Genomic DNA, 23,210 nt, shown 5'->3' on the forward strand with positions numbered 1-23,210 from the left:
CTCTAACTATCTGTATCTGTTTATGGTACAACATGTCACAAGCACAAGATGTATTTATATCTTTTTTTGGACAATAAATAGAGCGCATACAGGAACACGATAAAAATGATCTAATCGGCCTCATTTCCTCAATAAAAGCTCATTGTTAAAGGTGATGCTGAAAATCAATGGTGGAAACAGAACAACAAAATTACGAGTTAGAAGTGCATTGCATATTGTGTCATTTTAGTTACCAACAGGAGGTTGTGTATATAATGTGAGGAGTCCAAAAGAAGCAAAAAAAGACTATGCTATTGACAAAAGTCCATGCAAATGGTCCTTAACTTCAGCTCTTTTCCCATCAACTATCAAGTCACATAGTGTGCCATCATTTTTTTTTTTTTTTTTTTTTTATATACATTAGTTCAGAAATTTGGACGATTGTGTGATGTAAGAGTTAACTTTTTTCTACATGAGGGACATCCTTACCTCTGACGACCACATCCGTGGCAATCGACACACTGTCCACCTTGGTCTGAACAGCGCAGGTGTATTTCCCAGCATGCCTCAGCTGAATGTTCCTGATCATAATGTCACCAGCTGACCGCTGTGGGTGCAGAAGTCAGGAGAAAATAAACACAAAAGAATAAATTAAAAAAACAGAGAAAAAGGTGCAATTCCAAGTTGCAAAATGGAGCGAAAGAACTGTAAAAACAAGTGCAAATGTCACAGGGATTTCTTTTGGCACTCAGTTTGTTACATTGCAGAAGAAGAAAGGCAATAGACAAGTCCAGGGACACACCAAATGAGTGAGTCCTGCTTTTCATGATCATTTATGAGGAAAGATTTTAGTGATTAATTAAAAAGCTTCTTTCAGCTCTATCCCTTTTATTCTGCCTGATTCCATTTACTCTACAGACAACCATTCAATGCCAAATGCATTATTAGCTTTGAACTTTAAAGTTGGAGCTAGTAATAAGTGGATGTCTTATCTATGAACGTAAGGAACTGTGAAACAGGATGAGACTCGATAATTACTTTGATGTATAATCAGGGACATTTTATGGGGACAGAAATTCAGTTACTCCAAGTCATTCACTCTTTGAAACTCCCTGCCATCATTAAAATAATATAGGGATGGAGCGGATCTCTCACTTTGGCAAATTTTATATACAGAAAGAAAAAAATAACCTCCAAGCTTAAATATATAAATCAAGCGAGGCAGTAAGAAGCGCTACAAATACTGTAAACATCCGTTGTGTGGCTTTTAGACAAAGAATTAAAAGGTAAATGTCATCCTCCGCCCACAGCAAGTCGCATCTGCATCTACTAACTAGGCAGTGCAGTTGCTTCATGGTTGGGCTAATTTGTCATGGTGGATAAAACAAAGCGAAATACAAACTCAAATATATATAAAAAAAAAAATGATATACATGTACAGACATGTTCTCTCTTATTTTTTGATAGTTCGCAATATTAAGTTGAAAATGCCGACTGTGTTTCCCTCAGGTTTGCTGATGCATCCTTCAAATCCCTTTCATCTTAAGTAGTATAACCACACTCTCTATCAGACATGAAATATTCAGTATTGGCTATTAGCTTTCAATTGGTAAGCCCATTTAGGTTTTTCTATTCCAGTTCATTAAAAATGTCTTTTAATTTGAGTTAAAAGATTGATTTCATGGATAGACACTACGACTGCAACAAGAATGTATGTTTCTATGTGGAGCTGCAAAATGTTATGAAATTCACAAAACATGAGCGCTGTGTTGACACTGAGACTGGTGTAAATTTGCTGCTGCTGTCGTACAATTTTCCTGTTATTCAGCACCTGTATAATCCAGTAAATTCACTACCATCCATCCACCATCTATACCCACTTTATCCTTAATAGGGTCACAGGGGTCGCTGGAGTCTATCCCAGCTGACTTTGGGGGAAGGCAGTGTTGACCCAGTCCATCACAGGGCAAACACAGAAAGACAGACAGAAGACAGACAATCCTTCACGCTCACATTTACACCTACAGGTATGCACGCACCCACACAGGCATGGGGGGAACATGCAAACTGCCCCCAGCTAAGATATTCACTACCAGTAGTCCTATATGATGTCGCTGCATTACGATACCTAATTAGGAAATATTATCATCACATGATTTATAATTTAGCCAAAACAATTTGGGTTTTTTCCCTGTTTGTGGGCGGTAAAGTAGGGAATGGCATTTAAAGCAAAAATACTATTCAAAATTTGATGTTGTGTTGTTTCAGCATATTTCTGCAACAGAATACAGAAAAATATTTCAGTAATAACATAATAACATTCTTTATATTATATATTCTAATGTTTTATATAACTCACTCAGCAATTTAAATTTCTTCAGTTGACTCAGTGCTCAGCTGAAAAAGCGTATTTCATATCTATCTGTAACAGAGATGTCACAGTGTTGAACACTAACATTCATATATTTGCAGCCCTTGAGTGCACAGTTGACTCCATTAATAGTAAAAAGCATGCAATGTTAAAAATACAAATACATTTTTTTTTTTTGGTTTTGATCAAAAGGTCGTACTCCTGCCACATGGGTCATGGAGGGTTGAGTGATGAGGTCATACACAAATGACATGTCGCTTGTTTCTCCACCACAAAAAGTCTGGGGAGTGTGAGGGTTTGGTGCGTCTAAATGAACAGCAGGGCAACACGCAATTATAAACCTTTTGTTGTTGTTCATGATCATGCCTACAAAAAAAACAAAAAACAAGAGGTGATCTCGAAGCCAAGACCCCATAATTGCTTTTCCTAATTAAAAGATGATGATCAAATGTAACGCATGGCTGAGCACTGCATTATGACTTCCTTAGTTGCTGCTTTAGTCAACGGAGGAGGTGTTAGTAACAAGCAGAACAGGAAAAAAAAGAAAAAAAAAAAGAAACCTCAAACCAGCACGACTCATCATGAACAATATTTAAAGATGAGGCTGAGAGGACGCTTTAGAGAAATTAGATGTAAATGTGATTAAATATGTTAATTATAATGGCGCTCAACCAGTTTCCCTATGAGTCAGGTTGAACTAATTTATATGTGTAAAATCTTGTGGAATAAAAAGTTAGTGTTTGAAAGATTATTTGAGTATTATAGAGTAAAACTATTTATATATGGCTTTGCTTTAAGCTCATTCTCAGATGCTGAAAGCTTTTATACATGCTGAAATAAAAAGCACAGAGTCACCACCTCAAGTGGAAACATTTTCAAGAGGGTAAAGAAGTACTTGATGTTACCCTACGCAAGAACCTGGTGCTTCAAATATATTCTATAGCTCTTCCATGAGTTGAAGGGTTATTTAAACAGCTCAAATCAGAAACGTGTGTGTGCGTGTGTGTGTGTGTGTGTGTGTGTGCGTGCGTGCTTTCTGAAGCCACCAGTTATGATTGTGATCTAAAGTGGGTGTTTATGCACAGCCTTAAGGCCACAACATCTCATATTTCCATAATGTTTTTCACTGATGCAAAGTCACACAGAGGCACTCACCCCACCAACTTTTTCAAAGTAAGCCCCGTGGCTTCCGAAGTGGATGAGCTGCTCGTTGAAGAACCAGGTGAACTTGAGGTCCAGCGTTGGGTCATGGGATACCTGACAGGGCAGCACAATGCTCTCACCTACAGTCACGTCCAGATGACCTGCTGGACTGGTAATTATAGTTGCCTCTGTGAACAAAGAGCATTATGTAGTTCAGCGCAAGTTTAATCAGGAAGACTATCGTTACGTTCATTCTTTCTCAATCAGCCTCTCCTGCTTCTTCTAATCACCTGACTATGGGTGTTTCAGGTAAACCGATCACACCATATACCAAGGTCTCAATTAGCCAATCATTTCATTGCTGTCAAACTTTAAATCAGTTCTCCTCTCTTCTGCTTTAGCTGTCAGGTCTGGGTGGCCCACTGCGACCCTCCTCCACCCTTTTCCCCTCCAGTATGTATGACCGCTGCCCAGGTAGAGTTCATCAGAGTCCACTTCTCATGTCATCCAGATCTGCAGTCACGGACACTACCGACCTGCCAATTATTGTTGCATCTCAATGTCTTATCTTTCGCCACTCATCTAACCGGTTAACCAATAATTCAATTTGATTAATTCCATTACCACCATCACCTATGAGGGGTGGGGTTCGTGTACTGCACAGTGCCTCACCCCGCTTTAAATCTAATGACATAACAATGGGGTCTCATAGCCAAAGACTCTCACATCCCTCACGCTTCTCTCTGTTCCTGCATTTGACAATAACATTTTCTGTTCACTCAAATCGAGTCTCTCCTGATTAAATTAACATGGTGCCTTTCCTCTTCCAAACCGCATAGACACTCTGCTGTATAGTTATACACTTCTTCGAGTTAGCTTGTTCCCATTCCTTTATGTTTCCTGAACTTTGACTTTAAAGAATTGCAAAAACCTGCCACACTCAAAAACAAATCCTGTCCTCGAGACGTTAACCAAAAAGGACAAATTACATTGGACTCTGTCAGTGACCTTATATTGCATCTCTTGCTTTGAGTTTCAGAAACAGGAGCACGGTCCTAGATATGACTAAACAACAAAGAAGAAGCGAAATAAACAAACTAAAAGAAAATCTTCAGCACCATTATCGTAGCTCAGTTCTGAGTATATAATTTGGCTCTGTTTATGGGAGACAAAAAGCCATCCTATTTCATCCTCCGCGTGGTGCAAATCAACATAATCTTTGGTCGTCTCGGCGTCTCATTCAACAGCAGTGTGCTGCAAAGAATTCAGCACAGGCTGAGAGGCCCATACACCGGTCCACTTTGAATTATGCATGCATGTCATAAGCATCTAATGGACAGGCAAGCCAATGCAGCATGTCAGGGGGAGTAAAGGTCTATATTCAGCTCTGTCAAAACAAGCCAGCTTGTTTACCTCACACCCCCTAAGGAGAGCCGACTGGTCATGGTAGTGCATTCCAGGTGAGTCTTCGCAAAGTTTGGCACAGATGTAAAATGAGAGGAGCAAAACTTTCTGCCTTGGAATGCAAAGCTGTCAAGCTCATTTCCTGTTATGACTGGAAGGAAATCCACAAATTGGCTCTCATTCCCCACACAATACTCTCTGAATGGCAATTCCCTTTCTGTAAACCTATGGAGCAGCAGTATATATCCAAGCAGAGCTGCTTTTATTGTGTAGATAAGAGGAAGCTTGGAATGCATTTTTGAATTAGTCCGATAAATGCTGAGATGTGTCAATATGCCGAGCTATCCACATATGAGACGTTGAAATGTAAATAGTATGCCTGATAGTATACTAAAATAGTATGTCTGAGGTTCAGTTGAGTCAAAATAACTCGTCTGGGTAGAAGTGAAACATCAGCCATCAGCTGGTGAAGTCTTAGGAATGATTTAGCGCCAGGAAGCCAAGTGAAAAATACAATTAACTGCCATTAAATAGACAGAAAGAGAGAAAGCACACCAACAGCAGCACATTTCTGACGCTGACAGAACATTGACTTTGATCACCTTTTACGTTAAAGTGGCAAATTATTTGCTTGCTTGTTTCCACATCAAGCAGTTGCCGACCAACAATACACATCATTTGGAGTTGTGTCTGTGTCCTAATAATGAATGATGAACATATTCACTCTCTTTTAGCTCTGCTTTGGTCTTTACCGAGTCCTCGGGAGTTCTTCCGCTGGTCACTAACTGTGTCTTTGTGTTGTTAATTAATTGCAGCCCTCATCAACAGCCTAAACTGTGAATAATGTTTCTTTTAAGATGTTACATTATTAATTCAGTGAGCAGAGGCTGGTAACACTGAGTATTGGCTGGATTAAACTCACAACACATAATATTAAATACATTTACTAGAAGCATGTCATACTTTATTCTACAATGTAGTTATATATCGGACCTTCCACCTGTGACCAATATTATCATTACACCTATTATGCATATACACTGTAAAAGACTCATTCGTATATGTTAAGAGGCTGCGGGGCAAGAAAAGAAAGCAAAATTGGGCTTCTATGCAAACCAATTTGCAATTCAAAAAACTTGTGAAGAGGAATCACCAAAAGGCATTTTGATAGAGCAGTGTTGTTGACTCTGCTCTTTAGAAAGACCTAGAAAATCCCTTGCACTGCAGAAGTGTGTGATTTAAAAGGATTGAAATCTTAAACAAACTGAGCAGTTCTATGAGCCACCGTGCGAAAAAAAAAACTATGAATTAAACATTGCAGGCGCATGAATGCAATGAGTCTCGTGCCTCGCTTCCTCCAGCTGCTGCCAATCAACTAATTGGACTGCATATTTGTCAGGTAAGAAGAGGTTAGTTTTAATAGGAACTCTGCTTCGCTGTTTGGTCATGAAGAAGGCAGTAATGGTCATTGTTCATTTTAAATGCAGCACTGGTCGGTCGGGTCTCAGCTCTGGTGTACACTGCCCGATTATTTATTGCGTATTACTCCGAAATAATAAATGATGTGTTCATTATTACAAAGGCAAGTGACAAAACCTGAAGAAGGACTGATGTTCAAATTGATTGAAAAAAATAATGAACTCTACAATTCCTAAAATACATGGCAAAAAGCAAACTCACTGGTGATGTATATTAGGTTTGGATTTGATGTAATTTAAGTAGTATTGTCTAAATAAATGGATTATTGTTGCAACTCTATTATGTACTGTAATATGGTGTAAGAGCAGCTGTTGCCAGGGTAACAATTAATGAGGGTATAATAAGAATAAACAAGCAATATCCAGCTGCCATTTACTACAGCGAACCAATAAAGGCTGATGTTTGAGGCTAACCTGGGAAAATATTATCTTACCTTTAACCAAGAGGCTGCCAGCACTGCTCGCTACTCCGAACTGGTTTCTGGCCACACATGTGTAGAGTCCAGCATCCATTTTAGTGACATTGGAAATCCGCAGGCTTCCAGTATCCAACACCATAACTCTGTAGGGAGTAAAAAGACAATGTCTCACTGACTTTTTTATTCTAAGTGAATAAAAGCAGCAGGTTCAGACTCCTAAAACATTTTAACTTCAGCCTGGAGTTTATCTTTGTGAATTTTACTTTGCTCTTTCTGCTTCAGTTTGACATAGTAAAAGATCATTGTGAAGAGTTACAGTTTGATATGTCACCAACTGAGTTGGTAAGAACAGTGCAAGAACACTTTATAGGAGGAAAGTCTCATTTTGAGTTCATGGGAATATCAAGGGGGATCTACTCAAACTGTCTGAGCTGGTGTTGTGTTAGAAGCAGTGATTCAGCACACATAAATACACTATACATGATCATACTGCATGGTTGTTAGGCAACCTCATCCTAAATACACACATAATAAAGAGAAAGCACAATAACAATTAACAGAGCTGCAGCCTAAAATAAATCAATTTAAACCCTAATGTTAGGTTCATATGTACAGACTACCAGGAGCTCTGTAGCTATTCATTTGTAATCTGGTTAAATGCATTACTTAAGATCAAACCCGACTAGCTTTTGGAATTAATCCATTTGAGTCTTGCATGTGTCCGTAAAACATCACGAGCAGAAAAGCAAATAAGGTTCTCTGGTAATAACAGGAAGTTCGACCTCTGTGACATATTGCACCGGCAAATCCAAATTACCCCTATTCTCATTTAATTTGCTGCTGACATCGGTCAAGACGGACAGATTACATCTGACAGAGAGAGAGTACTGCTGCAAGCGCAGCACTCAATAAAGTATTTGAGTGATGTGAATCCAAATATGACAGATCTCCTCGTTCATCTTGCAGTTATCTTTTCCCATTTGGATTTCATCTGCTGACAGCCGTTTCATTGCACAGCGACAGTTAAATTCATCTTTGAGCGTTGTTTTTCTCACTTCACACAGCGGCTCATATTAAACTCAAATACCCTGCATTATCACTTGTGCTTTTAAAACCAACCACCAGTAACAATCAATCAGGAACTATTTTGTCAGCCATTTTATGTACTGGAGGAGTAACACAAGATGAATAACAAAATCTTAGAAATGTTGATGCTCATTCTGGAAACATTTAAAATTTAAAAAAAAAAAAACATTTAAAGGAGAAAAGCATGCCCAAGTCAACAAGGCTTTGAACAGTGCGTACAGAAAACGGACCAAAACTTGTAAGGAAATAGGCACAATAACATTTTACTTTGCTGTATTTGTGGTGTAAATGTATTATAGTCAAGGATAGAGGATAAAAGAAGAAAACATTTCAGTGCAAAAGTTGTTAGGTGAGATCCGCACATGCCTGAGACACCCAAACACTTTATCAAAATGAAATGAATGACAAGGTCGCAGGTAATTGAGGTGCACAATAATAAAATAAATGGTTGGATTAATTCTATTTTCCGTGTTGACAAAAAAAGCATTGCTTTGCCTTAGTGGAAAAACTGGCCACATGCTGCACAGAGAGCGCTCAGATTAAACTCTAAAAGGATTTATTCATGTTTTCAGCATGTAGATAGTGTCACAGAACCATTCATTTGAAACTCATAATTCATCAAAACATTAGCGTATATCACTATTACTAGCCTGGTTTAAACAAAATGATTCAGTTTTAATATCTGCGGGTCACATTTGGTCGTTTTGTCTGTTCTATTATCAAGGCGTTCCAGCTGGTTTAGCAAACACATTTTCCTTGTTCTCACTGCTTTGATCGCTCTTATTACTGGAGGTAATCTATCACATCCATTAAAAGACAGCATGATTGAAGTTTCTGCTTATGTACTGCATTCGCCGGCTTCACCTCATTGAAATAATTATTTACTGCTTCCAATTACTTTAAAAGGAGAATATTTGATTATCTTTTTTCCCACAGCAAATAGTTTCATAAATATGGTTTAAATGTGTTCCTTTACCGAGTAAAACACTTATCAACAATAAGCTCTAATTATACATAACTGAGCTTCATTTTCTGTTCATTGTTTTTACTAATTATAGCTGTGATTGACAGAAGTAAAAGTGAAGTAAAAACAGTGTTGTCTGCTGGGATTTTTTTTTATTTGTAAAAAAAAAAAGATTATTTTGGGTAGTACTGAGAAATTAGACAAGTTTCAATTAGCCATTGCTGCACATGTCATGTCCCTTTTTGTGGTGATGATTTAACCTCAAGCAAAGTGTCACAATGTTATGTATTTTAATTGCTTTGAGATGATGTGACAGCTCAAAGAAGATCTTCTAAATAATTTGGGGTGAGATACAAAACCTCAAAATCAGTTAACATTCAATTCGATTTTAACTGATGTACACAACGTTAGTAGAATAATATTCTAGCAGCAATTGCCTGACAACACGAGAGAAAACTAGACAAAAAAAAAAGGTCAGTTAACTTCACTGATCCTTAACGGGTATCTTTTGTACTTCTTGCACAGAGTAAAAATAACAACAGAGGCAGGACAGGTTAGTTGTTACGCAGCCTGTCCCTCAGTTCTCATGCTGAAGTCAAGAATCCTCCCTGCTGCGTTGCCCTTAAGCAAAACCGTCTTCACCAGCTCTGATCTCCCCAGAGGGGCAGACATGAAGAAAAATTCCCATCAGGGATCAATAAAATATCACACTGTTTTAAAAACTAATTCCCCTGTGCTAACAAGACAGCCAGTGCTTGTTAAACTAATAATTAATTTGGCCTGTCGTTATCAAAGTTATTACAAACGCGCAAAAACCATTAAGCCTCATGAGCACAAATTAATATTTCATGATGTGAAGCAGTTGTTACACTTAGATTTTGACTCCATGGATTAACTGACAAAAGGAGAGTATTCAGTCATTGCCATGTGTTGGGATTGAAGAGTAATTTGTCAAAGAAAGAAACTACAACACTGAATAAACATACAGGGCTGCCAGGAGATTTGTATTATTGACATTTCAGATGGATGCAAAGCAGAAAATGCTGCAGCTTCAACTCTTTAACAATGACAAGCTGCAGTGAAAAATCTGTCTGCAGTTCAGTCAGAAAGGTCACGACAGTTTGATCAAATTATATTCCAACAAATTTTGATTCTGCCTTTCAGCAACTTCCTGACCATATTTGTCTCCTATAAGAAATGAATTACCCCACTGATCAATGCCTTGCCGTGCCAGTCCTCACTAGAAGCTACAGTCTTATCTTATGTACTGCATATAATAGTGTAATGGGGGTAGTCAGTGTTTCAAACATAACTGGTTTGTAAGAGCTCGAACACAACTCTCTAAAAGATCCCTTCAAGGCAGCGTGAACCTCCTAAAATGATCAAAAATGACCTGTGTCGCTGCATGAATTAAAATGCATTAGCCCCTTTTACAGTGCTCATTCCACAGGGAGCCAGGGGTATATTCTCCTAACTGAACTGAGGGCTTTCTTTGTAATGGCCTGTAACAAAGAGTTATGGATATGAGATGTCACAGGGATAAGACTTGCCATTAAACCGTGCGGTAACCTATGTCCGGCTTCCTCCTCACTGAAGCTACAGAGAAACGGTGCGAGATAAAGATGTAAGGAGCCTTATCTGTTTGAAAAGTGCTCACTTTGTTCTCTCAAAGGTTGCTCTGGTGCAATTAAGGTGCTGGGGGGAATTTTGTGGGGTACATAAAAGCTTGAGTAGCGTGATATAGTAAACAGGCACTTTACCTCAACCTCACTGGCCGCTGTTAAAGTGAGCTACTGGCTATAATCTAAAAGCCTGCCCTGGCTCGCCATGGTGTCACAAAAAACAAGAGGCTGTAAATGAGAAACATTATTTTACCCATTTAAGAAGGACTGCATAATTAAGTCTGAATGTTACTGGGAACTATCAGTATTCTCAGGTACTGCTTATTTCATTCACTAACGATGCTCTTGCTTTCTTAGCAGCAGGATTAGAAACTGGTTCACATAACACGAAAGCAATACATATCGTTTAGCATAACAATCTCAAACACTGTGGTTCAATCTGAAGGTAATATCCCTGAGAGCTATTTCCTATATCAGTTTTGCAATTGCTGGCAGTGGTCAGCAGTGAAATTAAATTAGGGTAAGCACTTTATCGTTAACCTCATACTTCCCTGTGTAAGTGCACAGCAACCCTGTTATAAAGCGATCTTGTTATACATGCCTGGGATATGAGCTGATATAGGTATCACCGATGCATGATTTCATTAACTAATCAGATCCTGCCTTGTTCTTAGTTGATTTGTTTTCTCCTACTCTGAATCCTTGAAAACATTATCCTTGGAAGATTAGAAGGAATTATGGGTACTTTACTTGAGCCAGTGGGATGGATTAGTGTTGTGCCACCGCTGTAATAGCATTGGTAACAGCCCCATTTCGATATAGAGGAAAGTAAATGCTAATGAGCCAGGAACAAGGGAATAGGCTTGCCAGAGATATTGCAATAATATCAGAAGCTAACATCTTGCGTGCAGCTCACCCACTTCAGAGCACGGCTGTAACGTTAAATCTCAAATGGGAAATCTCGCCTTTACGGGTGCGATTCATATTGCACATTGCCATATGGATGCATTTTCCTTTCAATACTTAAGAGGATGATAAATCTGCAACCTTGGCCCAACTTTAAGCAGGCGTTTGCAACAACACATAATCTTGGAGCTGATTCTGTTGCTCGGCTGCAAATAAAACATCTCTTTCCTCCATCCGATGTCTCGGCCTGGCAAAGGCATTAACAATCAAATCCCACCTTTAGTTTCCACAACATGCTGTCTGGCAGGGGGAGGTGAGACATGACTAAACCTGCGACAACCCCACTGTGGTGAGGATGGATATCCCAGGTGTTGGACGTAGAAAAGCTGCTGATCCAGTTGAACAATTAATCTCATATCAGATAAGAAATGAGGACCCCCCCACCACATCACTGCGTGTCCCTGCAGGTGTGCTTTGCCTCCCACAGGTGCACTTCTGCTCAAAATAAAGATGTTGTCAAACAGAAAGTGAGGGATTTGTGCAGATGACATTCTATATTATTCAATGATTATGATAGCAAATTAACAGATTCCCACAAAAAAGTTAATTTCTTGACAAGGCAGTGATTAAAATGCAATTGGACATCGGGCTGTTTCGTTCTCTTCTAGTTTAATCATGCTGAAAGTTTCAAGCTTGTCAGAACTGTGAAAACAGAGCAAATATCACCAAACAGTGACATTTCAGAAGAGCTATACATTTCCTGTGAATACCTGTTTGTTCAAGTGACTGTATTTGAACAGATCTTCCAACTTTGCTTCCAAAAACAGTCTTCATATAAGACATGACGGCTGCATATTTCCCCGTTTGCAGCCGTGGGAGAACAAATAGTAAAACCCAGATCAGTCTATGACTTTACATCCTACTGCTACCTTGACCAGCATTACAGCTTCAGTGGGACTACTGTTTTTTTTCTGGTCTGATTAACATTTGTTTTTCCTTCCTCCATCTCCTCTCCAGCACACACAGGTATTGCATTGATCTGCACTTAACCTGATTTCTAATAAAACAAGGTGTGCAGCTGGCTTCCACCGTTGTCACCACCACTATCACTAAAGAATGTATGTTCAGCAGCTATCTATTGATCAGTCCCTTTTGGGGATTTCATCCACTTCGTCTGTGTCTCAATGGTGGTCTGGATCATTGTCTGCCGTGTGCTCTAATGACCCTGCAGGCCCTACATGCCGCTAATGAGCTGATGGATCAGTGCATCGATCCAAGTGCCGCAGTCTAGGAATGCCCAATTACCTTAAGTAAACAGTGCAGAAACCAGCTCTGAGCACAGTCAGAAGAGCAAAGAAGGATGGAGCTCATGGAAGAAATGTAGATAGCAGTGGTGGAGTGCAGAACGTGTTATGCAATTCAAATTGTATTGAGTTACACTGTGATTCTGTTCTTTGCAGTTTGTCACCATGAATATCAACTAGAGAAAAATAAAATAACAAGCCAATGAAATGTTATTCTGCAAGTAAAGCAGACAAACTAAACAACTGTGGTGCCCGCACACAGTGCACTTACAGCTCGACAAAAAGAAAGCTGGTACCTGTGGCTCTCTCTCAGGGCTTCCTTCCCCTTTCTCCATGAAATCACACCCCGAGGAGACATCCTGGGCTTGCATTCGATTAGGATGTCGCCACCCTGTCGGGCCAAAGTTTGGGCCTTCAACAAGTTCTGGGAGAAGTCCGGAGCGATGGCTGAAGGGGAGAGTGGCAGGAGAAGAAGAATGTGAGGGAGATGAGAGAAAAAAAAAAAAAAAAAGAAAAAAAAAAGGCTTAATTTACTGACAGTGAAAAAGAGACAGACGAGCAAAGTGAAATGAGCTAATGCAGAAGAGAGTGGAGGAGCCTCCTAAAACATGCAGGTCACTCCATCCATTAGCGAGGTCAGCTCTCACATCCTTTTCTTTCTACACACATATAAACTTGTTTGCACACATGCAGAGACAGACTCTAATGCACCTATAAATGCAGGAAAACAGTCACAATACATACGTTTCAGGAAGACATTGTATTTGAAAAGAAGGTGGTTTTCCGATTTCATGAATTTTCCTTCGAAGGCCATTATGCATTAAGAATCAAGCCGTGAGGCTCTGACGGAAAAATGAGACAATGTAAAACGAGAGGGAGGCTTTGTTGCTGCTCCTTTAAGCCTTAATTACCAAGGCGCCGTCGTCTGGAGCTGTTTTGTATGCGCACCGACTCAGCAGAAAGCTCTTCAAAGTGAATACACAGCCTGGCGCCACTGACATGGCCGAGCACCTGCTGGCGTGTGCTAGTGCGTGTGCATACACACACAACAATACACAGCGTGATGCACAGGTGAGCATGCACACGTTGCACCTAACAATTATTTCTTGACACTATGTGTGAAAAGTCAGTGTTATCTGACACCACAACAGGTTTTTGTCATATTTGTCTTCTCTTAACATGAGTGGAATTAATATGGACTCAAATCTTATTGCAGGAGTTGGAGTTATAGTTTCACCACAGTGTAGCAAAAATATAAACAGAACCTCTACTCTGTGAAGGAAACAGCAAATGTCTATCATGTTTTCTTCTTGAGATAATTTTATTTCTTGGTTTTAGCCTCTTACATGTTATATACATAATTGCAAAGTAAATTCTGCAATATTGTGACAGGCATTGTTGCACAATTTTAGGATGACAAAATGTCACTCTGTGTAGATTAAAACTAGATATTATATAAAATATAGTAACTAGTAACAGTTACTAGTTAAAGAGTGACAACTGACAAGTTCATTCAATGATTACTGAAAGAAACAAAAATGTAAATGGGAACAAAAGATTTGGGATATGTTAATATTGAATACAGCAGTACTGTAGGAAAGCCCATGAAATTCAAATTTTTTATTTAAAAAAAACATGATATAGAACTACTGAGCCATCAAATAACTCTCATCTCCTGCTATGCTCAGTGCACACAGCTGATCTTCCACAAGTAAACCAGTCACTTTATCTTTCTCAGCTGAGGGACAAGCATGAAATGCATCTGATTATGTGAGCAGAACTAGAGTGCACTTTTTGGGCAAACTACTGGAAACAGCCTCAGATCTACTGGACTGTACAGACTTTTTCCAAAATATTGTTTATACATGAAAAAACAAACAGCAAAGACATAAGAAAAAAAACAGAGTATAAATGGAAAAATATCTTGGTGATCCAGCTGGCAAAACTGGAGGCATGTGTATCAGATGTTGTGTCATTCTGAATGTTGGTGGAAGATCTATGGCCTCAAGTATAACTCCACCGAGTGTATTTAGAGAAAAGCCTTGTGTGTTTGGTCTTACCTATGACTCGCAGCTCAGCGTTGGTGAAGATTCGGCCATGCTTGTTCTCTGCCACACACTGGTACATGCCGATGTCTGCCAGATTCAAGCTGCTGATTGTCAGCACTCCATTAGCCACCTGAACTCTGTCCTGCTAAAGACACATATATATACACACACACACGCACACATGCATGCTTTTAACATCAAATGACTCGAAATGGAAGCTGCTATACTAATCTGACAACAAACACTAGACAAGTTCAGAGAATTTGAGGAGGCAGCAGAGGAAACGTCCTTGAGTGGTTGCCACGGGTGCAAAAATATGCCCCGGCACAGTCCAAGGTTTATATCCTATCAGGAACCACTCTGTGCTGTGCAGTATGCTCCTTAAAGTACTCAGGCCCTCAGTCAATCAATATGTGACGAAAGTTCTGTTAAAAAAAAAATCACATTAGTGCCATATAAACCTTTTATGTCTGACATGTTGGCAAACAACTTCCAATGTATATATGCAACAAACATGAAGCAACATTATTAGAAGTCATAATTCTTCCCGCCTCGGTCCAATATTCACCATCTCTTTTATCTATTTGACGTCTGCCACCTCCTGAGAAAACAGTTAGCCAGCTGCCATCTGCTGCTGCTGGGGAGGTGCAGTAGTGTACAGCGCAGGATGATTCCCTGTGGTTTTATTACAACCCATTTCACTTTACACATAGTCCTTCGATTCAGATTTTGATTCTAAAAAATAATAATTAAAGGAGCAAAGACATTAGGTCGATTAGCTTCTGTTTGTAAAGTTGTTGGAGCTAAATTGCCAAACAGCCTGCAAACAGTTTAAAGATTCTCCTGAGCCATTTTGGTCAACAAAAAAGACCTAATTGGATGATCCTTTAGCAAATGTGACATTGATTTTTGGGAAAGTTACCTGTTTATAGAACAATACCATATAAAAATATAATAAGAAGTACAAGCCTGCTATATTCTAATCCAGGGGTGCCCATGCTTTTTTGGCTTTTGAGCTACTTCTTGAATAAAATAAAATAAATATATATATATATATCCATTGCTGAAAATGCATATAAATGTACTTTGCAATACAGTATGAACCCTCCATATCACAATATAGCCTATTTATTTACCATATTCTGATGACTGTGAATGTGCTGCATGATGAATTTTCAATAGATATGTTTTCAATATTTTTTAGTTGTCATTTGATTACTCTTGTTTTCCAATAGGTCATAAATGGATCAGATAAAGCCATGAATAAAGGTCACTATTCATTCTATCACTTTCCAAGTATTAACTGTTGTTTTTTTTAAATCCCAATGATGCTTTTAATGTGTCTTGTTTGGAGCAGCATTCAAAGCCTTTACTTTAATTTAAACAAACCTAACATTCAAGGGTACTACAAGAAATGTTTAGATCTTTTTCAAGGAAATATGTGAACACGGGACAAAATTTGCTTTGCAGTGGCTAATTAGGTCTAAATATGGACGTTTTAAGTACTTCGATGCCAAGTGTGTTCATTCTGATAAATGACCTGATTTAATTCAAGCTTTAGCCACACTTTTTCTCTCCTTGGGGGGGTTGATAATTGAAACACTGTTAATTTTCTGTGGTCTTAATAGGCCCACAGCGACTTGATGTAACCCCCCTCTGCTTAACATAGCACTGAGACATTATAAAACCACGGCTAAAATCAAGCCTCAGAGAAATCAGTCAGGAATAAGCTGCAGCACGGAGGCTGTTTTGAACTCCACCAAGTATCACAGAGCATTAGGTGGCACAGAGAAATAATACTCCACGTGTGAAGCTGTTTTTTTCTTTTTCAGAATAAAACACCTCTACAGTAAACATAGTCATACCAAAACCTGAACAAAGTTCTTCTCTTCCCAGTGCTCCTTTGACCTTTACAATGTTTGGCAGTGCTTTCCACTCCCTTTTTATAGTTATGTCAGTTTAAGTGTGGCAGCACTCATTGTTCTTGCCCTTGATCTTTCCACTGAGTGTAGCTGGACCTTTTAATGTCACTGACAAAGTAGTCCAGAGGGTCCTGCCGCCAGTCTGTCTGTCGTCTGGAATCATTACGGCACTGGCACTTGAAAAGACAAGTACTGTCCCTCAACATCAGTCAGTGACACCGCTGACGATCTTCAAATAGAGTTCTTTCTCAGGCCCAGTCACAAGATGGATGCGTGGCTCATCTGCTGCTAAAGCAACCACCAGAGGGGGGTCCTGGGTGTGGATGGATACAGTATTTTCCAAGTGGAACACAACGAGTCCCGGGGTTTTATGGTTAGGACCGGGCACTTATACAGAATGTGTGTTCAAGGGAAAAGAGGGAGCGAGAGTAAGAGAGAGAGGAGTCATCGCGACTTTGAATAGATGATAGATGGTTCTTTTTAGGCTGCACAGTGCACGGGCCCAGGGGGATGAAAGGGATGAACAAGATCTGTGTAAGTGCACGGGTCGGTGCCACACTACACTACTCTATACCCGCTGCCCTGTTAAAAAACCCTCAGAGACTCGGTGGTGGCTCTATCACAATCTCTTTAGTGCTGGGAGACAAATGGTGGCATTCATCTGCTTTATCACCATCTTTAATTATGCTTGACTCCTCTCTGATACCAGTACTGTATCAAGTTGAGCTGCGAAAAGGAAAATCACAGATGCTCTGCTGTTGCTCTGTTTGTAAGCAGAATATGTAATGACCCCATTTTGCAGTAGCTGGACTGGATGTATGCTTCGACAATGGTAACTCTGTTGAAGGCAGGTAGCGGACTTTGGAGGTCAGAGGTACGAAAAACACACTCTCTTGTATGTAACTAAAAAGGGGGAGCTGGTGGGAAAATACAAGCATGAGTGGGTCCTTGTTTCGCCGGGGTGACATTTTGAAGTGACAGCCCTCCCCTGCGCCATTTAATTCCCTTTTGGAGGGGCCCCAAAATGAGGTGGAGAGAGAGGAAGAAGTGGGAGGAAATAAAGGCTTGAAAGAGAGCGTAAGAAAGATAAAGAGAGCAGCAGAGATGCTGAGATAGAGCGAGAGGGAGAGAGGAGGACTGATACATTCTAATGAGGAATAACAAATGGCCCCCTTGGCCTTCCTCTCTTTCTCCCTCTCTCTACATTGCTGACCTTTGGGTTTGGAAATTGATTTACTGTTGCCGCGGTTGACGGTGGCATTTTGAAAATGGTAACACCCCACCTCATTAATATAGCCCTGTGTTCAAAGAATATGTTTCCTCGGCCACCTGCCAAAGGAATTTTTACAATGTTATTTACAAATCAATACTCGAGATGCACAGGTGGAGCGATAACGGTTTCCCATGCTTAAAGAGGAGAGGCAAATAGAAGAAGTGACCTTTTTCAGTCATTTAAAATGAATATAAAAGACAGATGTAAATGACCGAAAGAGGAAATGTATTTATGCAGATTAAAATTTCAGCTGCTGCAAATAGAGGATTTGTAGATTTCCGTGTCATAATGGAAAACCATTTAGAGAGTAAAACTCTGTAATCTTCTTCGGTGCATCGACTTTCAGCTCTCTAATTAAAGTGCCACAGTTTTTGGGTATTATTTCAGCCCCTAAATCCAAGTTCCAGAAAACAAAATCCACCTGGCTCCTTTAGAGCCATGTCCAACAAAACGGCAACAGTCCGATTTTGCGCTCATTACCCAGCCCAAACACAGACACGATCAGCCACTGTGATTCGTGGGAGTTATTCTTTTCAGGCACAAAGCACACTAACTCCAGGAGCACAATAACACAAAACAAGGCAAATTGCTTAAATGTGAAATGCACTTTGGATGATAAGGCATTTTTCACCCTCCCTCCAGAGAGGAGAGACTTAATGATAAAATTGAGAGCAGCAGATAGGAGAGATTGAGCGTTAAATTGTCGACAAAGTCCTTGGTTGATGACAGGCAGAAAATGGCATCGCTCTGGCTTCTTTGCAAAACACATACAAACACTCTCTCCCACAACACATACACACACACTTTTGATGCCAAATTTAGTCCCAAGCAAATACAGGCATTTCAAAGTGACACGTTGTTGCCAAGTACAAGCCAATGAATTGGAGGCATTATATGCTTGTGAGCATAATAAATCCAACAAACAGTGCATTAACATCCTTTAAGCAAGATGGTTCCCAATCTACTGTTATCTTATCTTTCATTTTACACATTAAATTACACTCATCTCCACTCACTGAACTGCTTAAGGCATGTTGTCATGAAAAAAATTATTGGCTCTCTGCCAGCAGTAACAATTCCATTTAAGTTAAAGCCTGTAAAATTGAGCCTTTTGGCAGTCTTAATGTGATTGTTGTCAAAACACACCTTCATAAGACGTGGTGTTCACTGAAGATGAAGATGACAAATTCCAGTACAGGTTTCATGTGCTGTGTCCCAAATGACATACTTCCCTTAGTATAGTGCTCTTACAATTTTAGGACTCTTACTTGTGTAATGCAGGTGTTTTTGAAAGGGTAGTGTTGTTTTAAACTGCATACTGCTGTTCTGCACTTTCAGGAAATCGCCGCAGCATGTGAACACCTCACCCGCCAAAATATCGACGTGTTCTCGTACCCTCTTTTTAATACACTCAATAAACAAACTGATGGCTTCTTTTCAGCAGCGGTAGTGAAAAAGAAACACTTTTTTTTGGTGTTCAGGAACAGCGCAAGCTTCCTCAGCCACCTTCATTTTACGTCGTTGGTCCCACCCCTTCCTCTACGTAGCAAAGATGGCGATCATTTAGAATGAAAAGTGCCCAGCGTTTCATACTTCTTTTTCGGACCGTTTTGAGTGCATCATCCTGGTACTTGTAGTGCGCTGCATGTTTCTGTACTTGACAGTGTGAACGCACTGATGCACTCAAAATAGTGAGTGTTAGTGCACATGTCGCCTCTTAGATCACAGCAGTGGATCTAGAGCAGGGGTGCCCAACCAGTGTGTGTGTGTGTGTGTGTGTGTGTGTGTGTGTGTGTGCGTGTGTGTGTGTGTGTGTGTGTGTGTGTGTGTGTGTGTGTGTGTGTGTGTGTGTGTGTGTGTTTTGAGATCAATTTATTATTGTTCACATTAAAGAATCTTATTCAGCCGGATTGGGTGGAGCTCAGCTATGTGAATACATGTTACTAAACATGAGTAGCTCTCAGACACTTTCATTTTGTCAAAGGAAAAAAGAGCAGTTTGGAAATCCCTTATTAAGATGTATAACATACAAAATATCTGTTTGGGGACTAATTTGGTAAACTGTTTGAAATGTCAGCGATTATCCAAATTAAGGGCTGCAAGTGAAACCAAATATTGCTGTGGAGCCTTCAGGGGTAGTTTTGTCAGGAGGAGATTTGCACAACCATAATTTAAACGAATTGTCTGGGTGCAAAATACAGTCAATATTTGATTATTCCGATCCAAACGATCATTACTGAGCAATACAAATTGAAAAGGTGGTGAGCACTCTTGACTGATTATCTGATTATTCTCTGTTGCAGACTGATTGTGTGACAACACCTGGCATCATTGTCTCTTCTCTGCTTGTTTCTTTCCATCGTTGTTGTGCTTCAGGAGGTATAGTGTTTATGTATGTAATTTTGCTTCTTCATTAAATGAAAAAAAAAAAAAAAACGTAGTTCAGGAAAAATCACTTACCTCCATGGGGTCCAGAGGCTCTCCGTTCTTCAGCCAGCGGTACGAGGGTTTGGGCTTGGAGCTGGCTTTGCACTCCCACACCAGTGTGTCATCAATGGGCTTCTGAACATCCTGAGGCTTCTCAGTCAAGTGGGGTGCAGCTGTGAGGTCACAAACCACATACTGTAAATGAACACTTTAACGCCACACAAATGCTTACATCAGCAAGCAGCAGTTATAAAATGAATCAATGAGGCAACCAAGCGGGCAATTAGTTCATTTACGAAGCAACCAAAGGCACAAATCATAAATCCACTCCCAATTAACCTGAAGTTGACCTCAACTTGGAAACTATATAAATAAAAACAACTGCATAGGGAAAGAATAATCAATAGTGAATGGTTGAGACCATCACTGTAAAGTTAAACAATAAGCTGCTGGATTTGCTACAACTAGATCTTTATGAAAATCAGGTTTGCTGACCACATTATATTTATTGTGAGGCTAACAATGAGAGGGTTATAATTCATTTTTAGCAATGCAGTTAATGCACATGTCATATTCGCTTTTTGTCATTTGAAACACCAGAAATCCACTGATAAAATTCCTTTACATTTATGACAGTGGTCTTACTGTCACGTAAATGACGAGCACCTTATCTCTGGCGACACTGTAAGAAGATTTATGGAGCTTGTGAAACACCTGCACAAATACCAGAGCCCTACCAGGGTCAGGGGGAACGGTAGGAAAAGAAGTTGAGTCAGCCTGTCTGCTTTCTACAGCTGTATTACTTAGAAAATTGAATTATAATTATTTGATACATTTTTTGTTTCGATGGTACATTCAGTGTTAAAGGCTTTTTTGCAGGGCAACTATCCACCCACACACAACAACCTATAGCGAGGGTTTTCCGTTTAAAACACCGCCACTTTCTTTATTCCCCATATAAAATAATGTCTCTCCAGATAATAATGTGGCGATGTTATGAAAGAATCTGTTTAATTGAGTTCCACTGTGATCTACGGCGCTGAGAAAGGGATCAAAGTATTGATTAGGGTTGAATTAACAACCGTATCCTGACAGAAGAGCTTGAGGTTAAAAAAAAAGTGTTTCTGACCATTTGAAAGTTAAAATCCTGAAACCATTAGATGGCAGAAAAAACACGTGTGAAGAAGTGTTTGGCATTTCTTCCTTTCAAATCAAATTGTTCTTTGCTCTCTCTTAAATTTCTCTTTCTCGTAAGTTCCACCTTCACTAGCGGCACTGCATGCATTTCCTGAAGTGCATTTTACTTAGTGAGAGCTAATTTGGACTCAAGTGAAAAGCTTATAAAGCAACAGTGTTCAGCATTCGCAGAAAGACTTGACACATTTTGTTATCAAATGCTCTCTTAATGTTCTTTCCATGAGAGGAAATACATTTAGCATAATAAATTCATTCTGTATTGAAAATGCTTCACTACAGAGAAACAATTACGACATGACACTCTGTTAACAACGTTATAAATGAGCCAGTCAGAGATAACGTAATGGAACGGAAGATGTCACGCAAGTGCCTTCTACACAAAGTCAATCTGATTGTGTCTGAGCTTCATTCAAATGCAGTAAACTGCGAGATCATGATCTAATTTCTTAAATCCCCTGCAACAGTAGAAGGACAATTAAGTGGGAAATCAAAGGAGAGAGGCCACCTCTTATTGTAACTGTGCTCATTCCGTTTTGTTGCTGCAAACACCACATCCCCATATTGATTCTCATATTCTTCCACAGAGTTGATGGATGTCCCACAAGATCCTGTCTAAGGGAGTTTAAAATGAGATTACAGATTTTTATCACCTGGCAGCCGGTCAGTCTGTGAGGCTTTCAGATGAGAGAGGACTTTAAATCTTACAAGGAGAAACACTACTTGCACACAGCTACAGTGGAGAGGAGGTGCAGAGGCAATGTGACTTTAGTACCAAAACAGCAAGGGGCTACAGGTTGCGGGAAAATTATGACCTTGTTTACAGAACGACCATGACATCATCATACCGTTTAACCTTGTTTTCAGCCCTCTACATTGTCAACACCCAGTCTTATAATGCTATACTGTTTACAGTTAAGCATGTTTAATCCTCAGTCTGCCTACTGGTACCATGAGCATTACATCTTACCCACAGGTGCTACAAAGAAACCTGTATTATCATATCAAAGGTATCCTCTTTCACAGGAAAGAACTTTTTTTTTTTATTATTTGATTTCAGTCAAGCACATCCCTATAGGGCCTTGTGGGAAGACATTATCAATGCATAAACTGCAAAATAATGGAGGGAGAAACCATAAAAATCCTTCATCAAGGGCCATTAAAAGCTACCTCAGAATATGAGCCATAAGTCTGGTGTTGGTGATGGAAAAAAAAAAATCCCCTCTCCCTGAAAGGTGGTGTAAATCTGTGTGCGCTGTGGCCTCGTGTTTGCCGCTGGCATCATAAAGAGCTTGTCAGAAATGAACTACTGTTAATAGGTTAATTTACTACCACATTCCACTATATGATGCCATTATATATGGACTCTAATAAAAGCTACAGATTGCGTGGCAACAAATAAAAATAATTCTTGGACTCGCACCAAAGTTACACTTTTATTCGCAAGATTTTCAATCACGCCTCAGAGCAGTGAACCTTTGAGGGGGTTTAAATAAGGTCATGAATCAGTAGGTACAAGATTTGGTAAGAATCTATAAATGCACATGATATGTTAGGAAGAAAACTGACAGGTTGGAGGCATAAGGTTTTTTTTTTTTTTTTTTATATACCCAAGACAAGAGATGTGAACGAAAGTAAGTTTTAGATCAGAGTCAAAGAAACCATCCTCC

The 23,210-nt window shown here is 39.6% G+C and overlaps 1 protein-coding gene across 3 annotated transcripts in view; it reads right to left on the reverse strand.

Annotated features, from left to right (window-relative positions):
• cntn3a.1 (contactin 3a, tandem duplicate 1) overlaps positions 1-23,210 on the reverse strand; it is a 285,629-nt gene that overhangs the window by 8,836 nt on the left and 253,583 nt on the right. For 2 of the 3 annotated variants that reach the window (XM_069140071.1, XM_069140070.1), the window contains 6 exons: positions 20,380-20,519; positions 14,737-14,869; positions 12,973-13,123; positions 6,810-6,937; positions 3,506-3,681; positions 469-586 (listed from right to left, as the gene is read on the reverse strand). In XM_069140071.1, the coding sequence (XP_068996172.1) occupies positions 469-586; positions 3,506-3,681; positions 6,810-6,937; positions 12,973-13,123; positions 14,737-14,869; positions 20,380-20,519 (846 nt within the window). The remainder of the gene's footprint in view (positions 1-468; positions 587-3,505; positions 3,682-6,809; positions 6,938-12,972; positions 13,124-14,736; positions 14,870-20,379; positions 20,520-23,210) is intronic. The other variant, XM_069140072.1, reaches the window with a different exon arrangement.

Source organism: Embiotoca jacksoni, unplaced genomic scaffold, assembly GCF_022577435.1.
Source record: "Embiotoca jacksoni isolate LCO1_2020_lvr unplaced genomic scaffold, fEmbJac1.0.p SCAF_9, whole genome shotgun sequence".
In the NCBI taxonomy this organism is placed as follows: Eukaryota; Metazoa; Chordata; class Actinopteri; family Embiotocidae; genus Embiotoca; species Embiotoca jacksoni.